The sequence below is a fragment of the Micromys minutus genome, assembly GCF_963924665.1.
Source record: "Micromys minutus genome assembly, chromosome: 8".
Lineage (NCBI taxonomy): Eukaryota > Metazoa > Chordata > Mammalia > Rodentia > Muridae > Micromys > Micromys minutus.
This window is the reverse complement of record NC_137977.1, coordinates 64790453-64818310: the sequence shown is the minus strand read 5'-3', so window position 1 is coordinate 64818310 and position 27858 is coordinate 64790453. Positions and strand designations below refer to the sequence as shown.

General features: G+C 40.0%; 1 protein-coding gene across 2 annotated transcripts in view; it reads left to right on the top strand.

The window, feature by feature from the left end:
- The window catches only part of ATP9B (ATPase phospholipid transporting 9B (putative)), a 177470-nt gene that overhangs the window by 101201 nt on the left and 48411 nt on the right, over positions 1-27858 (top strand). For both annotated transcript variants that reach the window (XM_080919981.1, XM_080919982.1), the window contains exons 12-13: positions 6815-6975; positions 20296-20438. In XM_080919981.1, coding sequence (XP_080776107.1) covers positions 6815-6975; positions 20296-20438 — 304 coding nt within the window. The remainder of the gene's footprint in view (positions 1-6814; positions 6976-20295; positions 20439-27858) is intronic.

Here is a 27858-nt window from a genome sequence, read left to right as displayed (position 1 = left end):
TACTCTGTCCTTCCCTTTCTGGGGTCTGAAGGCATATCCAGCTCTGCCTCACTGACTTGGTGAATGAAATACCAGCATCTGGAGATGGGTTTTTGGTTCGTAGTTTGTTTTTGTTTTGCCACTGTGCACATATCCTTAAAAGGCTGCCAAAGCATCAACTCCAGAGTAGGTAGTATTTTTTTACCAAGTAGGTGAGTTTGTAACTGCAAAGGCTTTGAATAATTTAAAAAGACTCTAAGTGTAGTTTGTACATTTTATTTAGTTAAATTGCTAACCAAATACTTGACCTGAGACACCAGTTGTGTGGCTGGTAGAACTGAGCTGAGTGGGCAGCATAAGCTGATGAAGTAACTGTAAATTGGGGTGATTTGGTTAAACCATTTTACACTTTTTTTTTTGTATTGTTACCACAAAAATTAAATAAATAAATTGAGTATTCAGAGCACTCGGCAAACTCTAGTTGCCATTCCATTCACTTGGCTCACACCCTGTATAACATGCATTTTGAGTGTGCCAGGATGGAGGCTTCAGATCTTTATTAGGATTTCTTCCTTATACAGGCAGATTTTCATTCAGGACCCTCCCAGTCCTACACTCCAAGTGTTAGTTGGAGAAGCCTACCAATTCTGCCCAAACTCTGAAAGATAAGATATTTAGGTCAAAATAAGTTGTTAAAAATAAGCAATCCGTGTGGTTAATAAACTGAGCTGTTGATTTGGAGATGAAGCCATACTTTACTGAGAACAGACTCCAGGAAGACTCTGCCAACCTGGAGCACCCTCTGCTGGCAAAGCCTCGCCATGTGCACGTTTTGTTTGTTTGTTTGTTTGGTGTGTGTGAGCGTGTGTGTGTGTGTGTGTGTGTGTGTGCGTGTGTGTGTGTGTGTGTGTGTGTGTGTGTGTGTTTAAAACTTGGGTATGAAGAGGCACTGAATGAAATACCAGCAGGATCATGGGCAGAATATTTTCAAATGTAGGCCTTGGATGAGAGTGAGAACTATCTATAGGATAGATATCTATCTAGTCTCCTCTTATTACCACCTTCAGAAAGAACTTCACTGGTATAATATGATCCTAAGCACGGTACATTAGGAAATGACGGGCTTCTCCTCATACCAGTGCTAGATAGCAACGTCTTTTGTATATACGAAGTAGAAATAAAAATAAAATTTTCAAGTGTGTGTGTGTGTGTGTGTGTGTGTTGAGGCTAAAGTTGATGTTGAATGTTGTTTCTCAATCACTTCTCCACCTTTATATTTGAGACAAGTTCTCTTCAACACAGAACACGCTGATTCTGCTGGTCTGCTGGCCAACAAGTCCCAAAGATTGCCCTGCCTCTCCCTTTCAGCAGGGAAATGGCAAGTGTGCTGACATACCCAGCTTCCACATGCATGCCAGAGAATGAATTCGGGTATCATGGCTATACTGTAAGCACCTCACGAACTGCTCAGTCTCCTCAAGGCACCCACCATTCTCTTTTTAAAATGTAAATGATCAAGAAAAAAAATACTGTGTAATAAATTTAGTAATCCAAATGAGAACTCTAAATTCTAAGGGAAAAATAGTCAAATTTATATGTAGAGAAGAACATGGGTTATGAATTATTGTTTCTCTGTAGATCTGAATGTCTTACATAAATATAGTGTTTATATTTTAAGGTAAATATACTATAATATTAGGCATTGTCACACTGATACATACTTGGAGAGCTTTTAAAGCACAGATTACTGAGCCAACAGACAGTAATGGCCCAGAGAAGCACTTCTTATTTCGCAGATCACTGGGTGGCAACAGTGATGGTCAGATATGTCGTCAGCCCGTGGCAGGCTGCATGGCTGTGAACAGTTAAGACTTAGTAGTTCATATCTCAAAATTAATAAGTAAACAAACTCGAGGCAGCAAAAAGCTACCTTATTTCATCATTGAAGTGATACCTTTAAAAAAATCTGCCAATAATTTAAATTCTGTAATAGAAAGTTATTGATGTAAGATTTAGGGATTAGATGTAATGTGTAATTTTCATTTATTTAAATACAAATACAGATCTTTAAATTATTTTTCAAAAAATATTGGATAATGTGATAGTATAGACTGATTTCTTTCAGAGATGCTGACAGTAATCCTTGTATAGAAATCCAGTAGGTTCCTAGCATTTCTACATCAGCGTTGTGCTAAATCCAAATGAAAACACAACAGTTACTGTTTTCTTCTTATGCATCTTGTCTAAAGATACACTCATGTTCTTGGAGTCTCAAATGAATTAGACATTTTATCAGGGGCTTTTCTCGCTCTCAAATAACACTAATCATAAGGAACACATAGGGCAATTTAAAATACAGTGTTCCTCAGGACTGTACACTGACTCTGAAATGCTGTAGTTCTGAAATCCTTGCAAGGAAGGGATGAGCACGTGTGAATCGTAGCGGATTGGTGAGCGTGCTGCAGTAGCTCCTGTTGGGAATCTACGGGTGATGTTACCAGCAGTTACTTCAGAGCTCTGTGCTTTAAAAATGCATAGAATGTAAGGTTTTGCAGTGTGCTGTTATTGCTGCCCTTTGGTGTGCACATTGACTTCTTAGGAACTTAGCCTGTGTGAGTGCTTTTAACTTTGAGATGGATGGAGTGGTGCTGCTCTGTAGAGATAAGGTCTGCTTCTCCTCCATCCACGTGCTCATTAAAACAAACCGACTGATCTTCTCTTGATTAAGCAGGAGAACACCGTATTTACCCTTTATTGTTGGTATAAACCATTATTTTACTGAGAGCCATTAGCTATTTAAAACTTGGTACATAAATTAAAGAGGAGCTAAATGGATTTGTGATCGTTGCCATTAGTAGCATTTTAGATTATACAGGCAATTATTGTGTTCATTATCCTAGAACAGCCCCTTTGCAGAGCCATTGTGGTTGTCTTAGGCATTATGCACAAATTTTCCCGTGGAGATTAAAATTTCCAGTAGCGTATTTAATTTTGTTATCACAGTTGTTTCAAATAAAACAAATATTATGACAAGTACAAGAAAATTTGCTTTACTAATATAAGAACTTAGTAGTAAATGTTTGAAATTACTTCTTAGAGTATTTAGTTTACCTTTTCTCATACAGTCATAATTACTTCAAGTAATTAATAATATATCTTAAGATTAAAATGATTTTACAGTCATAGCAGAAACTTCTGGACTGTTCAAGTGTTTAAGAAATTCTTTCGTAATACTGAGAGACACATCAAAGCTGAAGGTGACACTATAGAATCGGTGGCTCTCTCTCTCTCTCTCTCTCTCTCTCTCTCTCTCTCTCTCTCTCTCTCTCTCTCTCTCCCTCCTCCTCCCCCTCTCCCCCTCCCCCTCTTCCCCCTTACCCCCCCCCTTTCTTTTTGATCTGAGGACCCAACCTAGGGCTTATTCTTGCTAGGCACCCTACTACTGAGCTAAATCCCTAACCCCTGTTGTTGTTTTTGTTTTTGCAGTACTTTTTAAGTCTTAATCTTGGCTTTTAGATGAGATACTTTTAAAAGTTTTGCAGAAAAATTAAATATAAAAATATTGTTGGTTGAAATGCTTCATTTTTTTTAAAGCAAACTAATACTAAAAACTTTTCTTACTGCTGCTGTTTCTTGGAATTAACCAAAGTCAGGGTTGCCATTCCAGTCAAGGGAGGGCAGGAAAGGAGCCCTGAAAGAATGTGAGGGATAACTGTCTGCCCACTTCAGAGAGTAGATCTGACCTTCGGAGCCTTCATCAGAACTATCCTCTTCGTGGAAGGGAGTGAAAGAAGGGAACAATCGCTTGGCTTCAAAATTGATATCCATTGGTCAGCAGTCAACTACATCTGTCTTGGTCAATTAGAAAGATATTAATGTCTTGAATTATCTGCATATCCTGTGCATGGGCAACTTTTAGTGTTTCCAACCTCTATGTGGCATTTGTTTCTTGGAGGTTTTATGCAACCTTTTGGTCTTTCACTGCTCTTATGCAGGGGGAAGTGTGAGACAGTGGTTATGCATTTTGTAAGACAGTAATTCTTTATTTTATTACAAAAAAAAGGCCAACTCTGGAAGGCCAGATTAAATCATTCCTTTCACTTTTTAATGGGATTTGGATGAATAGAGTAAAATATGCACTTTGCATTCATTGATAGCATCTTTAGGTTGAGGTAATTGAGTCTTTTTTCCCTGACTGAATGAATAATGACTTCATCTGATCCTCAGTGAGGCCTGAAACTTAGACCGCCTTTGTCACAGCAGAAAGATCTGGGCTTTGAAACATGCTCTACTTCCCTGGCTTAATTTTTCTTCATTTTAATCCAAAACCCTATTTTTCTCAATAATTCAAGCATAAACTACGTAGTAGTGAAGTAGCGGAAATCGCATGGTATTTGTCCTCCTTGTGCTGCTTTTTAAATGGAGCTGATAAATCAGCCACTGAGGTCTGAGCTGCCTCATTCTCAGGAGAAAAGCAAGGCTGGGGAATTGTCAGGACCCTTCAATACCAGCCCTTTGACAGTGCTCACGCTCCAGGGAGGTAGTCACTTTACTGTTCTGGTGCAAGGCCTAAAGATGGGAAGAGCTAAGCCGGGTTGGGGTATCCTCCCATGATTTACTGGGCTCTGAGGCAGCCCATCTGCTGCTGAGAACTAGAACACATGTGCTTAGTTCTTAAACCTCAGAGCCTTCGGTTGCCACAGAGACTGTTGACATGAGCTGCTGTGTGCTGTGCAGCATGCCAGTGTCCCACATGTCACCGTTGAAGTGAGGTGATGCTCTGTGTGTATCAGACATGTACTTATTGTTTGAGGTTTCTTTTTTAGTTGTTTAGGACTCTTGCATGGTCATGGCAGGGTCAGGAGCTCCCGAGTGAGAGCCTGCTGCAGATGTGCTAGGTTCTGCTCCATGTATCTGCAGAGAGGAGCCCGGAGACCTCTGCTCACTGCCCTGTACAGCCTGGGCTGCATGCGGACTCCACTCGTTCTGGGTTCTGTAGTGTATTCAAAGATCATGATGTATTTACCAACCTCATTCAGATACAAACCTGGACAGAGAACAGCACTGTGTGTGCGTTTTTCTCCTTTCATAAGACATTGCAGTGCTAGTGTTCATTTTGTTTTTCTTAGTAGACCCTTTCTTCCCTTTTTGCAGGTAAAAAGGAATTCTCATAATTAACTCATTTTCATAACCTTAGAGTCTAGCACACAGGTGTAGGAGGCATGTAATTACTTGCTTAATTAGTTTTCTTTACAATGAATTTAATGAACTTCCTGAGAAAAAAATTTTTTTCTTTCTAGCAATGGCATCTCATGGTCTCATAAGAGTTTGTGGCAAATATTAATCAAAACTAGATTTAAACTAAGTTATGAGCTATGGGAAAAGCTGATTTTCTGAGGCACTATGAAACAAACCAAAATAGTTTAGCAAATTCTCAATTATTTACATTTAAGCTCTAGTGTTTTGTTTTTAATTAAGATTTTGTCAGTTAACTCTCTTTACCTCTCTGCTTTTCTTTCCCTTTTTCTTCTCCTCTTCTCTATTCTCTCCCTGTCACAACCCCTTTGACTTGCTTTCTTTTAAAAAACTGCCAGACTCAGGGTGGCAGGGAGATACTTATCCTGATAATGTTCAGTCTACGGTCCACAGCACCTGCGTCAGGCGTCCCAGTGCCAGTGGCCATGACCTCCAATAACGCAGCTCCCAGCTCCTCCAACCACCATTACTAGATATGGGCCACATATAACGACTCATGCCTGTTTTTGGTTTTTTTTTGTTTTTTTTTTGTTTTTTTTTTTTTTTATTTTGTAGGTAGAGGCAAGAGGATCAATGTAAATTAGGGGCCAGCCTGTCTATATAGGGAGTTCCAGGTCAAGCAGGGCACATACCAAGATCCTGATTTTTGAAAAAGAACAGTGAATTAAATTTTTTGAGACCAGTCCCCAAAGTCACACAGTTTATATCAAGAGTAACTGGGAACAAGGTGAATGTGTAACAGTGAAAAACAGTATACCTGCTAGACTTACAGTTGTGACACTGCACAGCGTTACCTCCTTCCCTGCTAGGCTTCGAGAGTTGTAACATATGACACTGTGTACAGACAGTGTCACTTCCTTCTCAGATCCCTGTCATGTAGCTGCTGATTGGTCCTTAGTGTATAGTAAGAAACTGAGGGCCCTGCGTTATACCCTTGGGAGGTAGAGTTCAAATCCAAATGAGCAGCCATCGCTGCTGTGTGTGTCTATTCTCCCGCTCCATTGCTTCTTTTCTGTGTCAATTTTCAGCAACACCCCTCCTGCCCACACACATGGAACTACACTTTGCTCTTTATGGGTGAAGTGGGAAGAGCCATCCACAGAAATTGCTTGATCTTTGCAAGTTTTTGCAGAAACACACACTGTTCTGAAAGTGGGGGATTCTGGGTCTGAGTGGAGGGTGTTCAAGGGATACTTGAGTGACAGTAGGAATGACCTCACCTGCCATGCCACAGAAGATGAATGTTTTGCTCACAGAGTTGTGTTGTGATTCTCGGTCGTGTCCTGCTGGCATCTTCCTGTCAGCACACAGCAGATGAAGTGTGGTGGTCGGTGGTTCACTCTGGTCTACCATTTTACCAGCACTTCTCCCTGAGAACTCGGTACAGGTTACAGTATAGTTTGAGAAACGCTATCTAAATCTATGATAGGCATGTGAGAGAAAATTAAGTTTTGTGTTCAATGATTATAAACACTACAACATCTATGTTCTCTTGCCATAGGGTCATGTACTCTGATCAGGACTCTAGGCATGGGTGCCAGCTTGAGCATGTATTAATGCTACACTTCTTTTTTTCTAGGTTGGTTTATTGGACCTCGAACTCAATCAGCTGACAAAGGCGCTATTTCTGGCTTTAGTTGTTCTTTCAGTTGTTATGGTAACCTTACAGGGATTTGCAGGCCCATGGTACCGTAATCTTTTTCGGTTCCTCCTTCTCTTTTCCTACATCATTCCTATAAGGTATGTTTAAAATTAGAAGGACACAGATGTCTCATTTTATAATGTATAATTTTGCTGAAATTGTCTTATCACAGTGTGAAAGGTTACCCAGTCAAAACTATAGAGGAAGGAGCTAGAAACCTACATGAATAGAGCAAGTTATCTATAAGTGGAATTTAAAACATGATTAGTTTTGCTAGGGTAACTTAGAGAAAAGAACCACTTTTTCTGTTGTTACCAGTGTTATCTCAAAGGTTGGAAAATGCCTGGTGTTCAAACATAAGTTGCTGCTGGTTGCTGTCTTATTTCCCTTACTGTGTACATTGTCAACATTAGAAATTATCTACCTTTAAAAGCCAAGCCTAGCAGTGTTCACCTGTAATCCTTCACCACAGCCAGGATACTGGCTACATAGCAAGACCCTGTCTCAGGAAACAAACAAAAAGCAAGGTTTCCACTGTTTAAGGAAGATCTGATAGATCATTGAAATTAGATGAGATGCTGACCAAGGCAGTCTTCAAAAGGAACTGCTTTTCAAAATGAGAAGTGGTGCAACTGGAGACTGGCGGATAAGCAGTTAATATTCAGTACTTAGTTAAAGACTCAGCCTCAGAAATGCTGTCTTTAAAAAGACATCCTTAGTGTGTTTGTATGTATATCCTTACATATATAAAAGACTGAGATTTTTCCCTATGAGTAAACCTTGTGACTCATGAATGAAGCCTGAATCTAAACTGTCATTTGTAATGTCGGTTAAGGTGGCAGGGATCCAGGCACAAGGCTCTTGAACACAGCTGCCATTGCTGTACTGTGCACTGCTCACGTGGATATTCCTCACCATTTGACATAGCCTCAAAGCCAGCCAGCTCCACAACTTTGCCTTTGGGAAGCCTTGCCTTATACAGAGGCTGGGCTTGCCTTTCTCACCTCTCCAGGTATAATTCAAGACTGTTTGCACACTAAGCTCTTCACACCTAGCTGTGCTATCTACTGGTACCCACCGGTAATTTTTGTCAGTCAGACATCACCCAAGTACATTTCCCAGGCCTCAGGAAGGCCCCACTCAGCTATCCCACGGCATTTGTTGCTTGTCAATGGCTGCCATTCTGTGTGGCTCTGTGCTGATGCCTGTTGTCTTTGTTGGCCACTGCTTTCCACCACCAAACTGTAAGGGATACAGACTGTTGAACAACCAGTTTTGTATGCAGTGCCAGAGACAGGTGACACGGTAGGCAGGAAGGGCTCCTGGACGTATTGCTTTGGAAACTTACACATATACAAACCATCATAGATACCAGGTGTGCTCATATTAAATACCATAAGAGAGTTTGAGGACATATGTATGTCCCCAAAGTATGTAACTGTGAAATCACATGTCTGTTTTATTCACCAGTTAAGACAGAGTTTACTCAGATATGCAGATTCTTCAGGGAGCTATTTGTTGGTACACTTTGAGCCTGAAGATGCATGGCTTACAGTGATCCCAGCCTCTGTCTCATCACCATCCTCTGCCTTCAGCCTAGTGTCCTTCTTCCCACTGTTTCCCTGCCATTCTTGTGTATATCTTATCTTCTGTACAATACCCACTCTCACGGGACATTAGCCAACGAGAAAACTCACTTGTTTGGTGTTAAAAAAAAGAATGGGTTTCCTGCTTAGGCACTCCAGTTTAGGCCAGTCACACATTACTGCCCAGTTAGCTACTCCTGAACCTGGTGGCACAGGTCCCAGGCAGAGGCTAAGACTTCTCTCTTTTTTAAATTTAAAAAAAAAGAATTGGATATTCTTTGTATTTACATTTCAAATGTTATCCTCTTTACCCCTAGACCCATTCCCCCCTCCCACTCCCCTTGCTTCCATGAAGGTGCTCCCATTCCCAACTACCCTTTCCACCTTAGCACCTTGACATTCCCCTACACTGGGACAATGTGCCTTCACTGGACAAAAGGTCTCTTCTCCCATTGATGCCAGGCAAGGCCACCCTCTGCTGCATATGCAGCTGGAGCCATGGGTCTCTCCATGTGTGCTCAATGGTTGGTGCTTTAGTCCCTGGGAACTCTGGAGGGTTGTTTGGTTGATAATGCTGTTCTTCCCACGGAATTGCAAACCCTTTCAGCTCCTTCAGTCCTTTCTCTAGCTCTTTCATTGGGGTCCTCGTGTTCAGTCTGATGGTTAGCTACAAGAATCCTCAGCTGTATCAGTATGATGGCTCTGGCAGAGCCTCTGAGGAGGCCTCCATATCTGGCTCCTGCCAGTAAGAACTTCTCAGCATTAGCAATAGTGCTTGAGTTTGGTGGCTGCATATGGAGTAGGTCCTCAGGTGAGGCAGTCTCTGAATAATCTTTTCTCCAATCCCTGCTCCTCTATTTGACCTTGTATTTCCTCCTATGAGTATTTTGTTCTCCCTTCTAAGAAGGGCTTAGGTATCCACATTCTCGCCTTCCTTCTTTTTGACCTTCATAAAGTCTGTGAATTGTTTGTTGGGTATTCCGAGCTTTTGGGGCTAGTATCCACTTATCAGTGAGTGCAAGATGTGTGTTTTCTTGTGACTGGGTTACCTCACTCAGGATGACAGCTTCTAGTTCCATCCATTTGCCTGGGAATTTCATGAAGTCATTGTTTCTAATAGCTGAGTAGTACTCCATTGTGTAAATGTACCACAATTTCTGTATCCATTCCTCTGTTGAAGGACATCTGGGTTCTTTCAAGCTTCTGGCTATTATAAATAAGGCTGCTATGAACATGGTAGAGCATGTGTCCTTGTTATATGTTGGAGCTTCTTTTGGTTATATGCCCAACAGTGGTGTAGCTGAGTCCTCATGTAGTACTATGTTCAATTTTATGAGGAACCACCAGACTGATTTTCAGAGTGGGTTGTACTAGCTTGCACTCCCAGCAGCAATGGAGGAGTGTTCCTTTTTCTTCAAATCTTTGCCAGCATCTGCTGTCATCTGAGTTTTTTATCTTAGCCATTCCAACTGGTAGGAGGTAGAATCTCAGGGTTGTTTTGATTCTTTAGGTGCTTCTCAGTCATTTGGTATTCCTCAGTTGAGAATTCTTTGTTTAGCTCTGAACCTCATTTTTTTAAATAGGATTATTTGATTCTCTGGAGTCTTAACTTCTTGAGTTCTTGGGGGTAGGACTTCTTAGTGCCTCAGAATAGAATTGCAGGCTCTTTTCTATGGGAAAAATGATACCAACTTCTAGACTTGTTGGTAGACACTGTGAAATATAATCTCTCAAATTATATTATGCTATACATTTGTTTTTATCTGAGTATAATGACAAAATCTTTTAGGGCTTCTTGAACTTACCTCCAGATTACACTTTATTTTTGCATGATGTAATCAGTCATAAATGTTCCATGTGTGCTTAGAAGTTTTTGTATTCTGTGGAGTAAGTTTTTGTACAAATGTCACTAGATGGACCTAATTTCACTAGATGCATCTTGTGGGTTTAAAAAAATCATCTATATGCTTCCTTTTAAAGGAACTCTCCCTAACTTTATAAGCAAACTTTCTCTTATCATAATTATGGTTTTATTCATTTCCTATGGTGCATTTGTGTATTTTAAAGCTATGTTATTAAATGCTTACAGGCAAAAAATTGCTATTTTGTGTGAATGAGAAGGTTTTAGGACTAGCATTTGGCTGGGGAGTTTTGTTTTTCAGTCCTTTATGATTATTACATTTATTACAGTTAAATGACTTGTCTGCATTTATTTTTACTTTATTTGTTCTACTTGTGTATTTTTGTGCCCTTTGAATGTTTTAAAGTCCTTTCTATCTTTGTATTTCTTTGTATTCTGTCCTATTATTCCCATATTAGTGTTACCCTGCACATATAAGAACCACCCCCCCTTCATGATTAAATGTCTCCCTCCAACAACACACAGTGGCATTTACTTGTATTTAGGGCTTCTGTTCTACACCTCTGTCTGCCGTCCTTCCTCATACTCAAGACTTGCACGCAACCTCTACGGCTTGACCTTCTCCACACCATCCTGGTAGTGCAAGGTTCTAATAGTGAGTCATCTTGCTTGGACAGACAGAAGGACATCCTGCTTGTCCAGGATAGACAGAAGGATGGGCTCTGAGCAATGCTGATATCTTTTACAGATACCCTTAGGATTGTATTTGAAATAAGACTTGGAAGTTTTTTATTACTTGTGTCCTTTCTTTTTAGTTTTGTGTATAATTAAAGCAATTGAGAAGCAACAATAGGTGGTGACATAGGCCACAGTCAATGCACTGGGCTCGTTTGGACACTAGAAATGCATAAATGACCCATTGTGCTGTCACCTGGGAAAGGAGGACTCTAGTTAAGAAAATGTTTCATTAGATTGGCCTATAGGCAAGTCTGTGGGGTATTTTCTTGATTAATGATTAATTAATGTGTCAGGGCTCAAACAGTTGTGGTTGGTGCCACCCTGAGCTGGTGACCCTGTACTGAATGATTAAACAAGCTAAGTGAGCCAGTTAGCAGTGTTTTTCTCCATGGCCTAGTGGGTTAAGGAAGTGAGTTAGACATGGCACTGCACACCTGTAACCCCAGTGATAGACAGTAGAGACAGGAAGACTCCTCAGGCTTGCTGGCCAGTCAGTCTCACAAGCTCCAAAGTCAATGAGAAATGTAGTCTCAGAAAATACAATGGAGAGTAATAAAGGGAAACATTGAGTGTTGACCCTTTCTCCGTACAAGCACATACACACACACACACACACACACACACACACACACACCTTTTCATAGGTTTAGATAAACATGTAAATATGAACGTGCACTTATGTTTATCTTTGTGTACATCTCTTTGCACATACATGTATGCATGTATTAACCTACACTCCTATTTTATTCTCTATGGTTGTTTAAAATACTTGCTAATAAAATGATGGTAATAGCAGACTGCCTGCAGTCTTTTATGCTCTAGGTTTTCAGTATGCATAGCATGTTCATGTAGCTGTGCTGAGCCTGACTAGACAGCTTTGCTTTAGCAGTCATGAGCACACTCACTTTAACACAGCACACTGCTGGTTTTTGCACACCTGGCCCTGAGTTGTGCCAAAGCGGAAGGAGTGAGAGCTGTAGAGTGAGAAGCACAGGAGGCTTATTTAGAAAATTGAGCATTGTCTTCAATGAAAACAAATTTGTTTTCCTGGTGCTAGTTTTCTATCAAATAAGGATAACAATTCATTTTAGTATTTAAGTGTGCTTTTGGACTTTTAAATATATATCATTTTGCAAAATATGCAAATCTAAGAAGTAAAGTAATTTTTCCTCTGATGTCCTAAGAATCAGAACTATTTTCAAATTACAAAAGTTAAGTATTTTATTAAAATTATTCAGTATAGTAAATTAATTTTAAGGTACTTGATAAAATTTACATTGTCTTTTTTGTTTGTTTTGTCAGGGTTTTTTGAGATCATAATTTAATTACAACATTTTTGTCATCCAAAAAGAAACATTACATTATGTAGCTTTTATTGTAATTCTAAAATGAACATATGTTCCTTTAGTCCTATGCATGTCTGTAGAATGTCTTGAAGCTGTTCCTATTTTAATGTTAATTCTACTTCCCCAAGAAGGGCTGCCTAGTCATGTGCTCATGAGGTGACTTCAGTTGTACCTTCCCAATTTTATTTAAATAAAGGAGAGAGCCAGTGATTGGGCAGGGGGAAAGGGAGGTGGAGAGAGGGGACCTGAGGGGGAGGTTCAGAGGTCTGAGGAGGTCAGAGGACAGAGGGTAAGTAAGGGTCGTGGCAAGACGTAGGATACCAAGGACCAGCTAGACCCAGGTGATATTAATTAGCGTTAACTAGCTATGAACATTAAGGATTTTACAGGTCTAATATCTCGTATAGAAGGGCAGTTTGTATCTTTGTCTATTTGATGCAATCTTGTTGTGTAGAGGGTTTGTGGATTGAGAGTTGAATATATAAACCTGTATGAAAAGCTATCAGGCTGTAGAGTTGAATTTACGTAGGATTTTGGGGTACATAAACACCCCGGGACAGAGGCAGAGAATAGGCGGTAGAAAAATGCCAGAGAAGGGAGTTGCGAGGACAGGGTTGGGCTGTGAGGGCCGCTTGGACCGGGTGCCAGAGGTGTGTGGGGCTACGAACTGAAGCCTGGCCTCAGGGCCGCTAAAGAGATAAACCATTCTATTATTTTTTAATATTTACTGCAACACATATCTTCTATCAGGAAGATACCAGCAGAATTGTTAGCACATCAGCATATCCACAGTCACGTGTTTGCTATTCCTTGTCTGTTTTCTTGAGATGCTTTAGAGCGCCCATGTTTTAATTGATAGCCCCCAAACCAAGTTCTAAGTACTAGGTCAGAAAGATTTTTGCTTCTGCATAAGACATACATGAGCACGAGAGGCAAAAACCGCTGTTAGACAAAGACATAATTATATCCCTTCTGAGGCACACTAAGAACCTCTTTGTCAGGCATTGTGTTTCCTAGAGCTTAGAACTGCACAGGCTGTTTGTGGGTTGTGAAGACATAGTTTCTCTTTCATTTTGCCTCTGTCACAGTCAGAGGATGTGGGAGGCTCATCAGAGAAATTCCTAGAACCTGTGGACTGAAGACTAGGCGGCAACACCTGCATCCTGAAGGCTGGCCCATCAAAGGTGCCAGTTCTGAATTGTTTTAAGGTTGTTTAGTTTGTTTTCTTCTACCTGAGGAGGGGTAAGTTCTAACATTGGAGCCAGCAGCTGACCATCAGCCACTCTGATTAGCTCTTATAGAGTTGTGTACTCTGGTGTATACTCACATCTGGGGTTTGATGTGCTCTCAGACTTGTTTCAGTAGGCATGTTTTAACTCTTCTTATCTCTGCCCATACATGCACACACATCCACAAAGAATGTTTATCTCATGTATGTATGTATGTATGTATGTATGTATGTGTGTGTGTGTGCGTGCGTGCATGCATGTATGTATGTATGTATGCATGTATGTATGTATGTATGTACCAGCATACACTGTTTTAGTTTTATGGTCATTTAAAATACTTGCTTATAAATGATGGTAATAGCATCATTACTATGGGTCGTCAGTATTACGTGTTCCAGCAACCTTTTGAGCAGTAATGCTTGCTTTTCCTGTAAATGGAGTACCTCAGGTTTGTTTTTTAGTTTACAGTAATTCTGAATATTTATGGGATACAGTAGAATGCTATACAACACAGGCTACATGACCGAATGGTTTTTGCATAGTTAACTTCTTGTTTGTGTCAAGAACGTTGCATGTATATTTGCTTGTGTAAACATTGTTTTATTGCTTTATGATTACACAGTTGAAATCATATTGAAGATTACCCTTTATATTTAATATGGCTTCACAGGTCCCTCCCTTGCCACCCTTATTTGTGACTGTACCACTGAACATGTGTCCCCTATTCATTCCACTGACAATCTGTGAGCTGTTCCAGTGTTACTCTACACATTTATCCATAAGCATGTGAGCATCTGGTATTGAAGTCTAAGAGTGGAATGCTTGGCTCTGTGCTTGTCTGTGGCGTTGCTGTTTGCTAATATTGCCAGTATTTGCTGAGTGGTGGTTCCAAGTTAAGATACCATTATCAATATAGACCAGTGGTTCTCAGCCTTCCTAATACTGTAAACTTTTAATAATTTCATATTGTGATAAATTATAGTTTCCTATGGTCTTAGATCACCCCTGTGAAAGGGTCATTTGACTCCCCCCCACACACACAGGGACACAACCGACCTACAAGTTGAGAAGCAGTTTCTCTTGTAACCTTTGTTGTCGGGACAGTTGATGTCATGTTTTCATTCCTATTTTTGCTGACCTCTTTCTCCATAGCTTGACTTTTTATTTTTTTTTACCCAGAAAAATAGTTTGATTTTATCTTGTTAAATATACATGTAAATGCATACTATTAGCCTTGTGAGTTTTCCTACTCTATACTGTTTTCTGTCTCATAATGTTATTTTATTTCTACTTTGATTTAGTGGGTTTTTTTTTTCATGATATGGATGTTTAACTGGTTAATTTGGAGCTCTATTAACCTTTTGAATACATGTATTTAAGTAATTAATTTCTCTGTAAATATTATTTTGGTTGCATCTCTAAAATTTTTATGCATACTGTTTTTGTTATTATTGAACATGGGGTTGGGGTTTATTTGTTGCTTTTTAGACTGGAGCTCATGATTTTAGTGACCCAACCTTTACTTGAACTGAACTATGTATCCAGGAATGGCCTTAAACTGCTAGTTCTCCCGCCTCAACCACCTCCTGCCATTGTCACCTCCTCACCCAAGGGCTGGATTACAGAAAAAGACCAAGGCCATCCAAGCCATAGCAGGTGTCATGCAGAGTTTAAAAGCTCAAACTATCTAAAACCAAAAGCTGTATATACAATGTATGATTAGTTCCTATAACTGCAAAATTGAAATGATCTGACACATCTGAGTTTGGAGGACGCAGTGTAGAAAGGGGATTACTAGACCTTACACATCCATCAGATTGTGATGTACAACATTTAGCTGTTTATAAAAACTCACAAAGCTCCTCCCATATCTGTGAATTTATTTACCAGTCAGTCCCCTGCTTTGAAGAGGTTACATAAAGAAGAAACAAAACAGAGTCAGCCTGCTTTTCGAAAGCTCCTAACATCAGAGGCTGAAGTCTCAGGTGCTGTAGTCAGGGAGCTAAGAGTTTGTACTGTTGGGTGCACACCTACTGTTATGTGCAGAGCAGAACTCAACCTGTATAACTTTAGTTTTCTTTCTTCCTGCAGTGAAGTTGGTCATCAGTTCCATAGCTTGCACGTAGCTTCACTTTCTACTGACCAACAATAGTCTAAAAATACTAATTATTCAATACATGTTTTGAAAAAGACCATATCCATTATTTTCATATTTTATATAATTGTTATATATTTTATATTATATATCATGTAATTATTTATATACAATATGTATTATATAGTACATATTGGTATATGGGTATGTACTATACAATATACTATTTTATATTGTTAAAACTATATTTTATGATTATTGTTAAATACTATGACTAATTTATAAATTAGTTTCACTAAATATTGCAGGTCAGAAGAAACATAACATACCTAGAACTGGGTTCAGTCTTTGGCTTCAGGGATCCACTGGAGATGTTGAAATACATTCCCAGTGAACTGGAAGGTTGACAAGACATAGGCAGCACTCAAAAGACATGCCTTTGCTTCTTGTGCCCTATGCATTGAACTCTTGCTGTTTTCATTTCTCTGTTGAATTTAATATTTGAATAATTGGTATCTCTCTCATGTTTGTAAATACATTTAGTACCTTATTGAACTTTTGATTTGATTGTGGTACTTTGAAAGCATTTTTAAAATGCATTTATTAGTTGGAGTCATGCATGCCATGATCTGTGTGTGTGGAAGTCATAGAACAACATGTGGGAATTGTCTTTCCTTCCATATGTCCTGGGCATCTCTCAGCTGTCAAACTTGCAGTATCTATCTTGCTTGGTCTAAGGTGGTCTTTCTATTGAACCCTTGGCTGACCACTGGAGTCAGCTTTTAGTAAGAGATTAAAGAACTACCACATTCTAAAATTAGGAACAGGTACAAGTTACACCTAACATTAACCTAACTTCCTTCACCAGAGAATGTAGAAAGATGAATTGGCAGAGATTTATGCTAACTAGAATACACATGTAAGCAAAAAGGTTGGCCCACACAGATTGCTGGAAAAGGTGAAGATGGATTTTGAGTTCTAGAGCTGACAACACATTTACCTGGGCTTCGTGGCACAGGACTGTACTTCCAACATTTTAGCAATAGGAGTTCCGGGAAGGCCTTCCTAGGCTACAAAGTAAATTGAAAGCTAACCAGGCCATTTACAGACCTTGACTAAAACCAGGGAGGTTGTCAGGGACTATTGATATAGCACAGTAGTAGTGTACTTTGAGCAGAAATAGAAGAAGTTGCCATGTTGGCCTGTTGTCCTCCTGTTCACTCACAGGAATTTTGATTCATCTAAGGTTAGAGGTTACTCTGGCAGCAGTACTGATCCAACACTCAGGAGGGTTCAACTGGTCCTGGAGATGTCAGCCTTAGCTACAATAGGGTGCACAGGCAGTAGTTCACCAGGGAAAAGCCTTTGATGCTCTCTGCTGCTGCCCAAAGTATAACATCAGAATAAGAGATGCAGGAAGATCTCAGATAAAACACCTGTGTCCTTCAACCATCTAAGGGGCTAATGTTTTTATTATATTTGATAAAAGTTGGGATAAAAGTACCTTCTGGTTTGTTTTTTCTTCTCAGATTAGAATTGGCATGTGAATTATTTTAGGTAGATTTGTTCCCCAATGAGAATTGTGCATATTTCTCAGGCAGGCTAGGGACTGGGCTCACCTGGCAGTGATAAGTGCTAAGATTTAATTGTAACAAATTAGAGTTTAAATATAGCAAGCATCCTGGGGCCTAAATGGATTGTATTGTGTATTTTTGGGAAAATGCACTTGAAATTTATTCAGACTCTGAGTTTCTTCTTCAAGTATTTGTAGCTGTGAGATTAGACTGTTTGGACAAAAATAAGCCATCATGAAGGCAGTCTTCCAATTTGAAATCTATTTCATGTTTGTTGGTACTGCAGAAGTAAACCTTTTCATGTATGTCCTATTGCAACATCCCTGAAAGACTGCTTACTCAGTCAGTTTTTCATAGTGTATGACAGTAAATATCATAACCATGTCCTGGTGCAGTGAGCCATCTGAAAACAACCACTCTCTACCTGGAACAGGTCTGTGGGTAAGAGTGTTACAGGTACTTAGTTAGCAGCAGAGTGGAGTTGGAGCATCTGGTATCTGCTACTGTCTAACATGTTTCTGTGATCATGTGGTTCATGGACCACAGAGCATGTCAGAGTTGGCATGCTCCTGGATCAAGGTCAGTGCTCACAAAGTACACAGGCAGGGCATCTCTAAGTAGTAGTTTCCATACAGTTGTTTCCATACAGTTGGTTGTCTTATAGACTTAGCATTTAAAGCAAATTATCCTTTAGCATTTAACCAGATTCACAACATGAGTGAATGGTACATGTGGAGTCATGGTACATGTGGAGCTGTAGTTCCTTGTGTTTTCTTAGTTGACTTGCTTTCTGTGATGAAGTTCTGTTCTCTGCTCCCTACATTTTTCTGTTCTCCTCTTTGCCACTAGCAACTACTGCTATATATATTCTTTGCAGGCTGTTGGTATTCAACCTAAAATGGTCCCAGAGATTATATTTATAATATAATCTATGAGTTAATACATTCTTGTAATTCTTTAGCAACATAGATTGCTCATGGTTTAAAAAGAATCTGCATAACAAGTTTGCTGATGCTTCTTTGGTTCTTCCACCCTGAGCCTGGAGGGCTGTAAGCTGGAACCCAGAGTAGGGTGACATTTTCCAAAACAACTTGACTAAAATCCAAAAGAACACAACACACAGGCAAGTCTGTGAGCCAAGTGATAGGAAGTGTGGGAAAACTAGATAAAAGTTGTTATGTCACTGCTGTGTGCTGGGATATGCATGTCTTCCCTTACTGGCTCACCTTTCCTGCTCAACTCTCTTGCAACTTCTGTGTTTGTTTCAACAACGCTTAACTATCTCTCTTGTTCATAAGAAATCTGTTTTCCAGCCCAAATCAAATCAGAATCCAAAGGGAATGTTTTACATTTCCTCTTCAAATCTTCCCTTTATCCTAAACCCGCCTAGAAGGTACTGTGATATCACACCTGTTGACAAAGATATCTTTCACACTTAGTACATGCAGATTTACCAGCATCTCACACGTTCTAGTAAAGAGAGCCACTGTGGCATGGAGACTTGGAAAATGCATGTGGTGGTTTTGATTTGCAGACCCACACAGTGGTAGACCTGCACTGTGTAGCCATTGGTCCTTCCTAGAGTGACGTTTTCTGTCCCTCTAGCTTAAGGACTGTTTGCTTCACTCTTAGCAAAAGATGGGGAGGTCCAGGCTGGAGAGCTGTGCACAGGTGACTGCTGGTTAGCAGTTTTCCTGCCAATTGTGTAATTTTTAAGGTGTGAACTTTATGCATAGATTAATGAAGTTATGCTTATTTCATGCTTCTTAACTTAGACACTTGCCACTGATTCCTCAAGATTGTTCATTCAAAAGTATATTTATTAAAAGGTTATTTGGCAGAGGACTGCTTTGTCTGGCCTTAGTGGGAAAGGATGCACTTAATCCTATAGAAACTTGATGATGCCCCAGGGAAGGAGGATACTGATTGTTGAGGTGGGGGTGTGGGGGGAGCACCCTCTCAGAAGCAAAGGGGTGGGGTACCAGAAAGAGGGGCAACATTTGGAATGTAAATAAATAAAATAATAAAAAAAGGTTGAACTTTGTGAATTACCATGTTGATAGGTCATCAAAGGTTGGTGAATAGCAGTTTCATCTTCACGGTTTTCAGCGGAAGTTTTCAACCTTCCCAATGCTGCAACTCTTAAATATGGTTCCTCATGTGTAGTGAATCCATCATAGCACTACTTTTGTTACTACTTCATAACTGTAATTTTGCTACTGTTATACATCATAATGTAAATATCTGATATGCAGATATCTGATAAATGACCCTTGTGAAAGAGCTGTTCTCAACCACCCCCCACACACAAAGGGGTCTCAACCTACAAGTTGAGAACTACTAGTTTACACAATCTTGCCCACTGAGATATTCCATGTATTAAGTGGGCTGACCCAAATAGGCGTGATGTGACTATTTCCTCCAGAATACTTTCTTATGTAGCTACCCTTTAATTAAATCCTGGAAGACCCTCCAGAGTCCATCTATTGTAGTTCTGTACTTTATGATACAATCACAGGAAAACTGTCCCACAGGAAAATTGACCCCTTACATGTTTTAACCTTATAGATTAGAAATATGTAATACTAAAAACTCACTAAGAAACAGTGTGCCTACTCCAGAGGCCTCAAGACCCATTTCAGATATGTTCGCAAAGTAATCCTTCCATGATTCCCTAAGCATATGCATTTCCTCGTTAGGCCTACAGTTCTCTGGGTGTTAATTGGATACTGAGAACCAGTTGCCTGCTTCTCTTCCAGCTTATACTGTAACTCATGTAAAAGGAATTACCTACCCACCTGTAAACTTTTCTAGAGTATAAAAGCATTTGTCGAGTTAAATATACACTGATCTGTTAAAATCTGCAATCTATTATTATTACTCCTATAAAAGTTAAAGTTATATACAAGTACATTTGGATGAAGCCATGGGTGTGGACGTGTTATATAGGTCTGGAAACATTTACCATCATGATGGTTTTGCTTGGCAGTCTGCGAGTAAACCTGGACATGGGCAAAGCAGCATATGGATGGATGATTATGAAAGATGAGAATATTCCTGGTACAGTTGTTCGGACCAGCACAATACCAGAGGAACTTGGACGCCTGGTGTACTTACTGACAGATAAAACAGGTACTGTTCACATCTGTGTGTCTTTCAGTGGACCAGATAACAGCAGAGATACTGTTTGCACATGAGCACGTGGATAGGTGTCATAACTGACTGCTGGATCCATAGGTTTCTAGACTCATCTTTTGGAAACTGTTTATAGGATGGATCTTGATCCTGTCATATGTTCAGTACCTTCACAGTCAGCAGAATGTGACCTTGCTGTAGCTTTAAATCACTTAGTCTTTGTACTTTGAATCTTCTAGAATCTCATGTATATTTTTCCTGCTGCTACTACATATCTCTCTAGTGACTTAAGAACAAGACATGTATTTCTTTATTGTAGGGTGATCTTTGAGTTGTTGGAAGAGTTGGCAATTCAGTGTTTTCACAATAGCACCCTCCTGCACAGATCTGTGTATTCCTAACAACACCTATGTATACCACGCTCCATTTTTATTTTTCCTTATTTTGTGTTTTTTAAGAGTTCTTATTCTATAATATACTAAATAAAAGACAATGATTTTAATTTATAGTAATTATTAGTGAACTAGAAATAAAAGCTTATATACATTTTATTTTAAAAATAAAAGCATAATTAAGTAAAACATGTTCCAAACACAACTCAGCATCACCTTTAATTAACAGTAGTTAACTATAACATCACATTTAATTAATGTTATTAGTTAAACTACAAAGAGTACAGCTGTACTTACAACATGACTGAACATTGTTATAAAACTCTTTAATTTGCAAAATAGTTAAGAAATAGAAGCAGGTATATAACCATAAAGAACACACATTTATAGGTGTGAGAACCAAGGCAGTCAAGTAATGACTTTAAAATATATGAAACCAGCAAAATGGTAACTTACAAATACTCTACTTACAAGGGTGTAAATGAAAATACATTGGAAAATAAAGCTCCCATAACATGCAGTTATCAAACGTGGTTGTGAACTTGAGGACCTGGATGGGTGTGTGTGAAGAAAACCAGCTGGACATTGCTGATCAATATAATTGAAGAATTTGATAAATATGAATTCAATATCCTGATGGTGTTAGCTCCCCTGGGGAATTTGGAAGTTTAGTGTAGCTGAGGGTCTGGTTTGGGGATTTTTATTTTGGTTTTGGCACAGCACCTGGTGAAGAACATCAGAAATGGAATGCTCATAAGTGGGAATGGCTCATTCAAAAATAAGAGATCTCTGCTGCAAGAGCAGACTGAGGGAATAATGTACCAGGAGTTGCCTCTCCCAGTTCTGTTGAGCTCACTGGAAGTTTGCAGAAGACAATGCAATGCTAGCAAAAGTGTCCGCCATTCTAAAACTCAAGAGAGTGTATGCAGGGGAGGGAGTCAATATAAAGCATCCTGAAGCTCAAGATGGCTGCCAGGATGAGTCACACAGAGAGAATAATTCTCCAGACCAGAGTCCTAGAGAGAGGAGCTACTACATAGTCAGTATGCCTGTGCAGGCAGGTGGCTGTCAAAATCAGCCGCTGAACATGTGTGTACTGCTATACCAGGTAAAAGTACCCCATTGTTGGGAGCTGCTTTTTTCTGCTGATAGGGGCACTAAGACCAGAATCTGCAAAGTCAAATCAAAGTAACCAAAGAACACAGAGCTGGGGAGAATCTTCTGTAGAAATTTTAGTCCTTAAGAGAGTTTAGTTTAGTTTAATGTATAAGCCTAGTATCCTGTGTCTCAACAGCAGTTATGGCATTTAGTGAAAACAAATCCAACCAATGGGAATGCCGAAGATGGTATAAATGATGAGGATTAAGTTCAAACTAAGTTCAAAAGACCCAAATGTATATGACTTTTAAAACCTGAGGCCCTTAAAGAAGACCTAGTTTGAGTAATAGGTGTGATACCTGTAGACAGGGTTTCTCCATTTAATAAGCACTAGATGAAGTAGAAGTTCCTGCTTGCTTTGGGCTGGGATGGTGTGTACCACATTATAAATGGATTTGGGCTGTATTATCAAAAACTATGTGTTGTACTTCTCAGTAGGTATTCTCCTACTTTTCCCCTCCCCAAAGAAATGCCTGCATGTCTGGAAGGGGATAGGGGAGTATAAGAGAATGCTGATAATGTTGCTTCAGTTAGCAAAAGCAAAGCTGTCTAGAATATACACAAGCTAAACTTTGTTAGAGTAGAACCTAGAGCCACCTGGCATTACTCTCCAGTAACATTGAAACAACCAACAAAGATGTGAGTTGAGGCCAGTCTGGACTATAAAGTGAAACATTGTCTCAAAAAATAATTTTAAAAATAAATAGGTAAGTGTGGGGTGTTCCTCCTGTCCAGATCCCCAACCAGCAGTGAGAACAGAGAACAGAGGATAAGTGTGTGTGCACGGAGAGATTTAAATTATAGTGATGAAAAACTAAGAGACACAGAAGAATGAGGTCCATACTGTTTGTTGGTCCTAAGAGTGTTAAAGCAAACAATTGAACCACATAATACTTAAAGTAAAATAACCAATCATGCTTTTTCTTTAAAAAAAAATGAAACATGAAAGCAAAAATTATCATGAGGTAGCTAGGAATCTAAAGAAAACTGGCTTCTACCTGAATATCAAACAAGATAGAATCTAAGAAGCATTATTTGAGAAAGCGGGACATGTTACTAATAGAAGGTTGGATTTTAGATATATATGCAGTTCTTTAACAGCCTCAGTCTACAAGCACAAAGTGATGGATGCAGGAGAACATTAGAGCATCTGCTATCACAGAAGGAAGTTTTACCATCACTTTAAGTTGTTGGTCATCCAAGCAGATATCCAAGTGGTCAGCCAAATGAAAGTCCAATTAGCCCTGATCTCATGGGAGATAGACTATCTTCTGTGTCTGCCACCCAGAGGACACGTTTTCATCTAGTGTGTGTGGGAAATGTAGGCAGTCTCAGTAAACTCCAGGCAGTGGGCATACCTACTCAGAGGAAAACAGAAACGGTGGAAGTTAGGAACGCAGGGAAGTAGCAAATAGGACCACTGCTGTCTTCACCTAAGGTCAGAAATAGGAAACAGAGTACAATACAAGTGCAACCACTCGCTGTCTTCGCCTGGGGGATGTTCAAGGAACTTGGTTGGTTTTGTTTTGTTTTCAATAAGAGACGAGGCATTGTAATGTATGCCTTTAGTTCTAGCACTCCGAGATGGAGACAGGTGGATGAATTTGGAGCCATGCTGATCTACACAGCAAGATCCAGACATGTAGAGCTACATAGAAAAGCCCCCAAAAGAAAAAAGAGTAAAGATTAATCTTCATAGCAGTGAAAATCAAAGCAAAGAAGGAGATCCTAAGGGTAAGAACAGAAATGAGAGATGTGGTATCCAAAAGCCGACAGAGTATGGTGCTCACATCTGTAGTCCCAGCTGCTTGGACAACTAAAGACTCTCCTGAGTCTGAATTCAAAACTAGTCTGGACAACACAGCAAGACCCCTTTTGAAAAAAAATAACTAGAGTTGAAAATATAAAACAGGGAGCACAAATCAGCTGGACAGTCTTTTGAAAAGACTTTATAAAAGAAATGTAACTTGAAAGTGAAACTGGAAAAAAACCAAAAATAGACACAAGCACATTGAGCAAAGCTACAATCATGGTATTTAAAATAAATCATAAGAGAATATTGATTGTTGTCAGCAGCTTAAAATGCAACCAATAGAACCATTCTCAAGGAAATATAAGCCACTAAATCAAACCATAAGAGTAGGTTTAGCACCTAAAAAGGTTTTAATTTTCACTTTTATCATCATACATCATGGAGAGCGATCGATCGGAGGACAACTTGAAGGAATTGTTTTTCTCCTTCCACTCTATGGGTTCTGCGCATTGAACTCAGGACACTGGGTCTGGAAGCATGTGCCTCTACCTACTGAGCCATCTCACCTACCCCATCCTAAAACTATTAAAACTCATTTCCAAAAGCTCTCCTAACACCAGCCCCAAATAGTTTTATGGGTATTTTTATCACTCTTTCAAGACATACTTTGTATAATATAAACTCACTTATTTAGAGAAGAGAAAGTAGATAGGGTAAGTTAGTGATAGAAATTTGAAGCCACATCAAGGTAAGGAGGAAGCAAAACCAGAGAAGTAAAAGTATTGCCATCTGTTACATGCCAATCTAAAAAATCCTAAATAAAATGCCAAATCTAGTTATGTTTAATATTTGAAACTCTGTGCACAATTTAAGGAAAAAACCAAATGAAGTATAGATGAATCATAACATTTGTAGCTAGTCATAGCATAACATAGCTAGGCATTTGTTAGAAGTCATTGCCTAGTTATGAGCTTATAATAAAACTAAAATATATTGAGATGCCCTTAACTGTGCTGTTTGAAGCCATATAATCAATGAAAATATAATGTACTGCTCTAGATAGATGTGCTCCAGGACCTCAAGACTTGATTAAATTAAAAAATCCATTGCTAAAAATTACAGCATTGCCATAAAACAAAAAACAAAAAACAACAAAAAAAAAAACAAAACTTAGGGCCCTCCAGTCCAGAGAAGTGTTTGGTGAGTGTCAGTTTAGTGCCTGTCCACACGAGAGAAGACAGCATAGTCAGTATCATATTTGAGTTACTCGCTCGTAGCGGAAAGCAAGGAAAGAGCCAAAGGTTCGGGAAAGAAGAATGCAATCTTAGATGTTTAGTGGAAGGGTGGGTGTTAAGGAAGGAGGATTGACTGCAAATTCAAGGCCCTCCTGGACTACAGAGTAGATACAAAGCCAGCCTGAGCATCTTGTCTTAGTAAGACTCTGCCTCAAAATAAAAATTAAAACACAGCTGGAGCCATAGCTCAGTGGTAGTAGGCTTGTCTAGCATAGGCAAGGTCCTAGGCTCAATCCCTGCTTCTACCAAAAAGGATGGGTTTGGGGAGGATGGTGAAGTACTTACTAGCAAGTAGCATACACAGAAAATCTAATAACTATAGATTAATATTAGAATCATAGGTCATTTCAGCACAATTAATATAGAAGAATCTATTGTGCTTACAAATAACAAAACTAAAAAATTTTACAGAGTGATATCCATAAAGTGATCAATGTAATTGTATTCCTTGTGGTTGGATAATGCATTTTATATAGCATTTGACCTTTCTAATTTCCAGAGGCTTATCCTTGGACGAAGTATGCCAAAGCTTAGTACAAGGCAGAGGGCACTCTATTCTAGAGTGTTCCAGTTCCTGACTGCTCTTCCCTGCCAGCCTTTCCTCTGACCTTATGGGTAGGGATATGCATGTCTTCTACTTCCCTCAAGAGCTTTTCTTCCTGGTCGTTTTTCAAAATGTACTTGACTACCACCAGTGGTGCCAGACTCTCTGTGGAAGTCAGAGGGAAGGGTGGAGAGACTGGCTACAACTCAGGAGGCCAGGTGTCAGATCCTCTGTAGGGTGGGCATTGGGAGGCTCTGCTGTATGGATCCAGAGGCCCATACCACCCACCTTCTTAAACAAGTTCTTCCAATGTATGTCTTTGGCCACTTGCTCTTGATAATGTATAAATGTTTTGTGACATCAATCCTTAAAATGCTGATTTCCTTTTTTTAAAAAATAAGGATAAGATTCTTAATTATAGCTGCTCCTTATCCATCATGAAACGTTAAGTCTTAAGAGTAAAGTGGCAGGAAGGAGGGATCCTGAAACCCAGAGCTCCCTCCCCTTGGTGCTTTTTTAAAGCTAAACAGGGCTTTTCAGATACAAGCAGTCTTGGTGCTGAACCTAAGATAATAACATCCAAAAGACTAGAGAACAGGAAGCAGTTTTGAATATATAATTCTGCAGAAAGGGACCCTCATAGAGGAAAAGCAAAAAGTAGCTGAAACATTGACCTGGCAACAAACAGTGGCTTCAGTGCACTACCGCCACCCCTCGGCCCTACTGCCACCCTCGGCACAAAACCGCCTCACCCATAAACAGTTTGGAGCCTGAGATTTCTACTACCCCCTTTTCCATCCTAGGCCCAGCCAAGTACAACTCCCAGCTCCCAGAGCCCTGAGAAAAGCAGACTCCAGCAAAGGAGAGAGGGCATTGATGCCTACAAACTGACTTCACATGGAAAATGGTCTGTGACGGTCTATTTTTACATTGGCATGAGATGAAGAATCCCAGCAGAACTGTAGAATGTACCGAGGAGCTTACCATGGCTTCTCACTTGTTTATTTGTTGAGAAAGGTTCTTCCTCTGCTCCCCAAGCTGACCTAAAACTCACTATGTATTGTAAGCTGACTTTGATTCTTCCTCCTCCCAGGTACAGGGACTACAGATGAGCCACCATGCCTGCTCACCACTGCTTCTCTAAAAATGTTTGCCAGTGTAGGAGCTACCAAAGAAAATGCCATCTTTGGCTGAGTTTTTCAATTTCCTGGCCATTTGTTTAGAAATGTAATGTTCCGGCTGCATCTATACCTGCAGTCTCTCCCTGAAGTTGTCTCCCAGAAAATCTGACACATCAGCCATTCTCAAGATCTTGTCCTATTTTGCTGGGAGCTGACATCCTTGGTGGTGGAATCTCCATCCCTGACTTTTGGGTGTTCAGGGGTTCTTGGAGGTGGTAAATGTGCCATGGCCTCTCATGAAGGCCACACTGACTAAACCGTAGGCTGATGGATAACCGAGAAGTGCCATTTTAGTACTCTCCCACCTCAGTTTTACAAAAGCATACCTGTTTCACATAGTCAAGTGAAAAGAGTAGAAATGGAGTGGTAGCCACCCTTCTAATTGTGACCTCAGACACTGACTGAGAATTGTCAACCTCGCCTGCTCAGAGGCCACTTGGTGGACAGCTCTTAGGACAGAGACAGTAAAGTCTGGGTTAGTGCCTTGCCCTCTTGCCCCTTTGGTGTCCTGCTGAGACAGTGCACACTTGACATTGACTAGCGTTATGTTCCAGTATGTAAACAGTTAGTTCTACTTATGAAGCTCAAAGAGAGGGGCGGGGGCTGGCAGAAGGTGGATGTCTCAGTCCTTCTTAGAAGGGAAAACAAAACACTCATGGGTGGAAATAAAGGGACAAGTGGAGCAGAGATTGGAGAAAAGATCATCCAGAGACTGCCTCACCCTGAGATCCAACCCATATGCAGCCACTAAGCCCAAGCACTATTGCTGATGCCAAATAGTGCTTACTGGCAGGAACCTGATATGGATGCCTCCTCAAAGGCTCTGCCAATGCAGAGGAAGATGCTTTCAGCTAACCATAAAAATGAACACAGGGAGCTGAAAGGGTCTGCAACCTCATGAGAAGAACAAAATTATCAACTAATGAAACCCACCACAGCTCCCAGAGACTAAAACACCAACCAATGAATTTTTATGGAGTGACCCATGGCCCCAGGCGCATATGCAGCAGAGGATATCATTCTCTGGCATCAATGGGAGGAGAGGCCTTTGGTCCAGCGAAGGCATGTTTTCCCAGTGTAGGGGAATGCCAAGG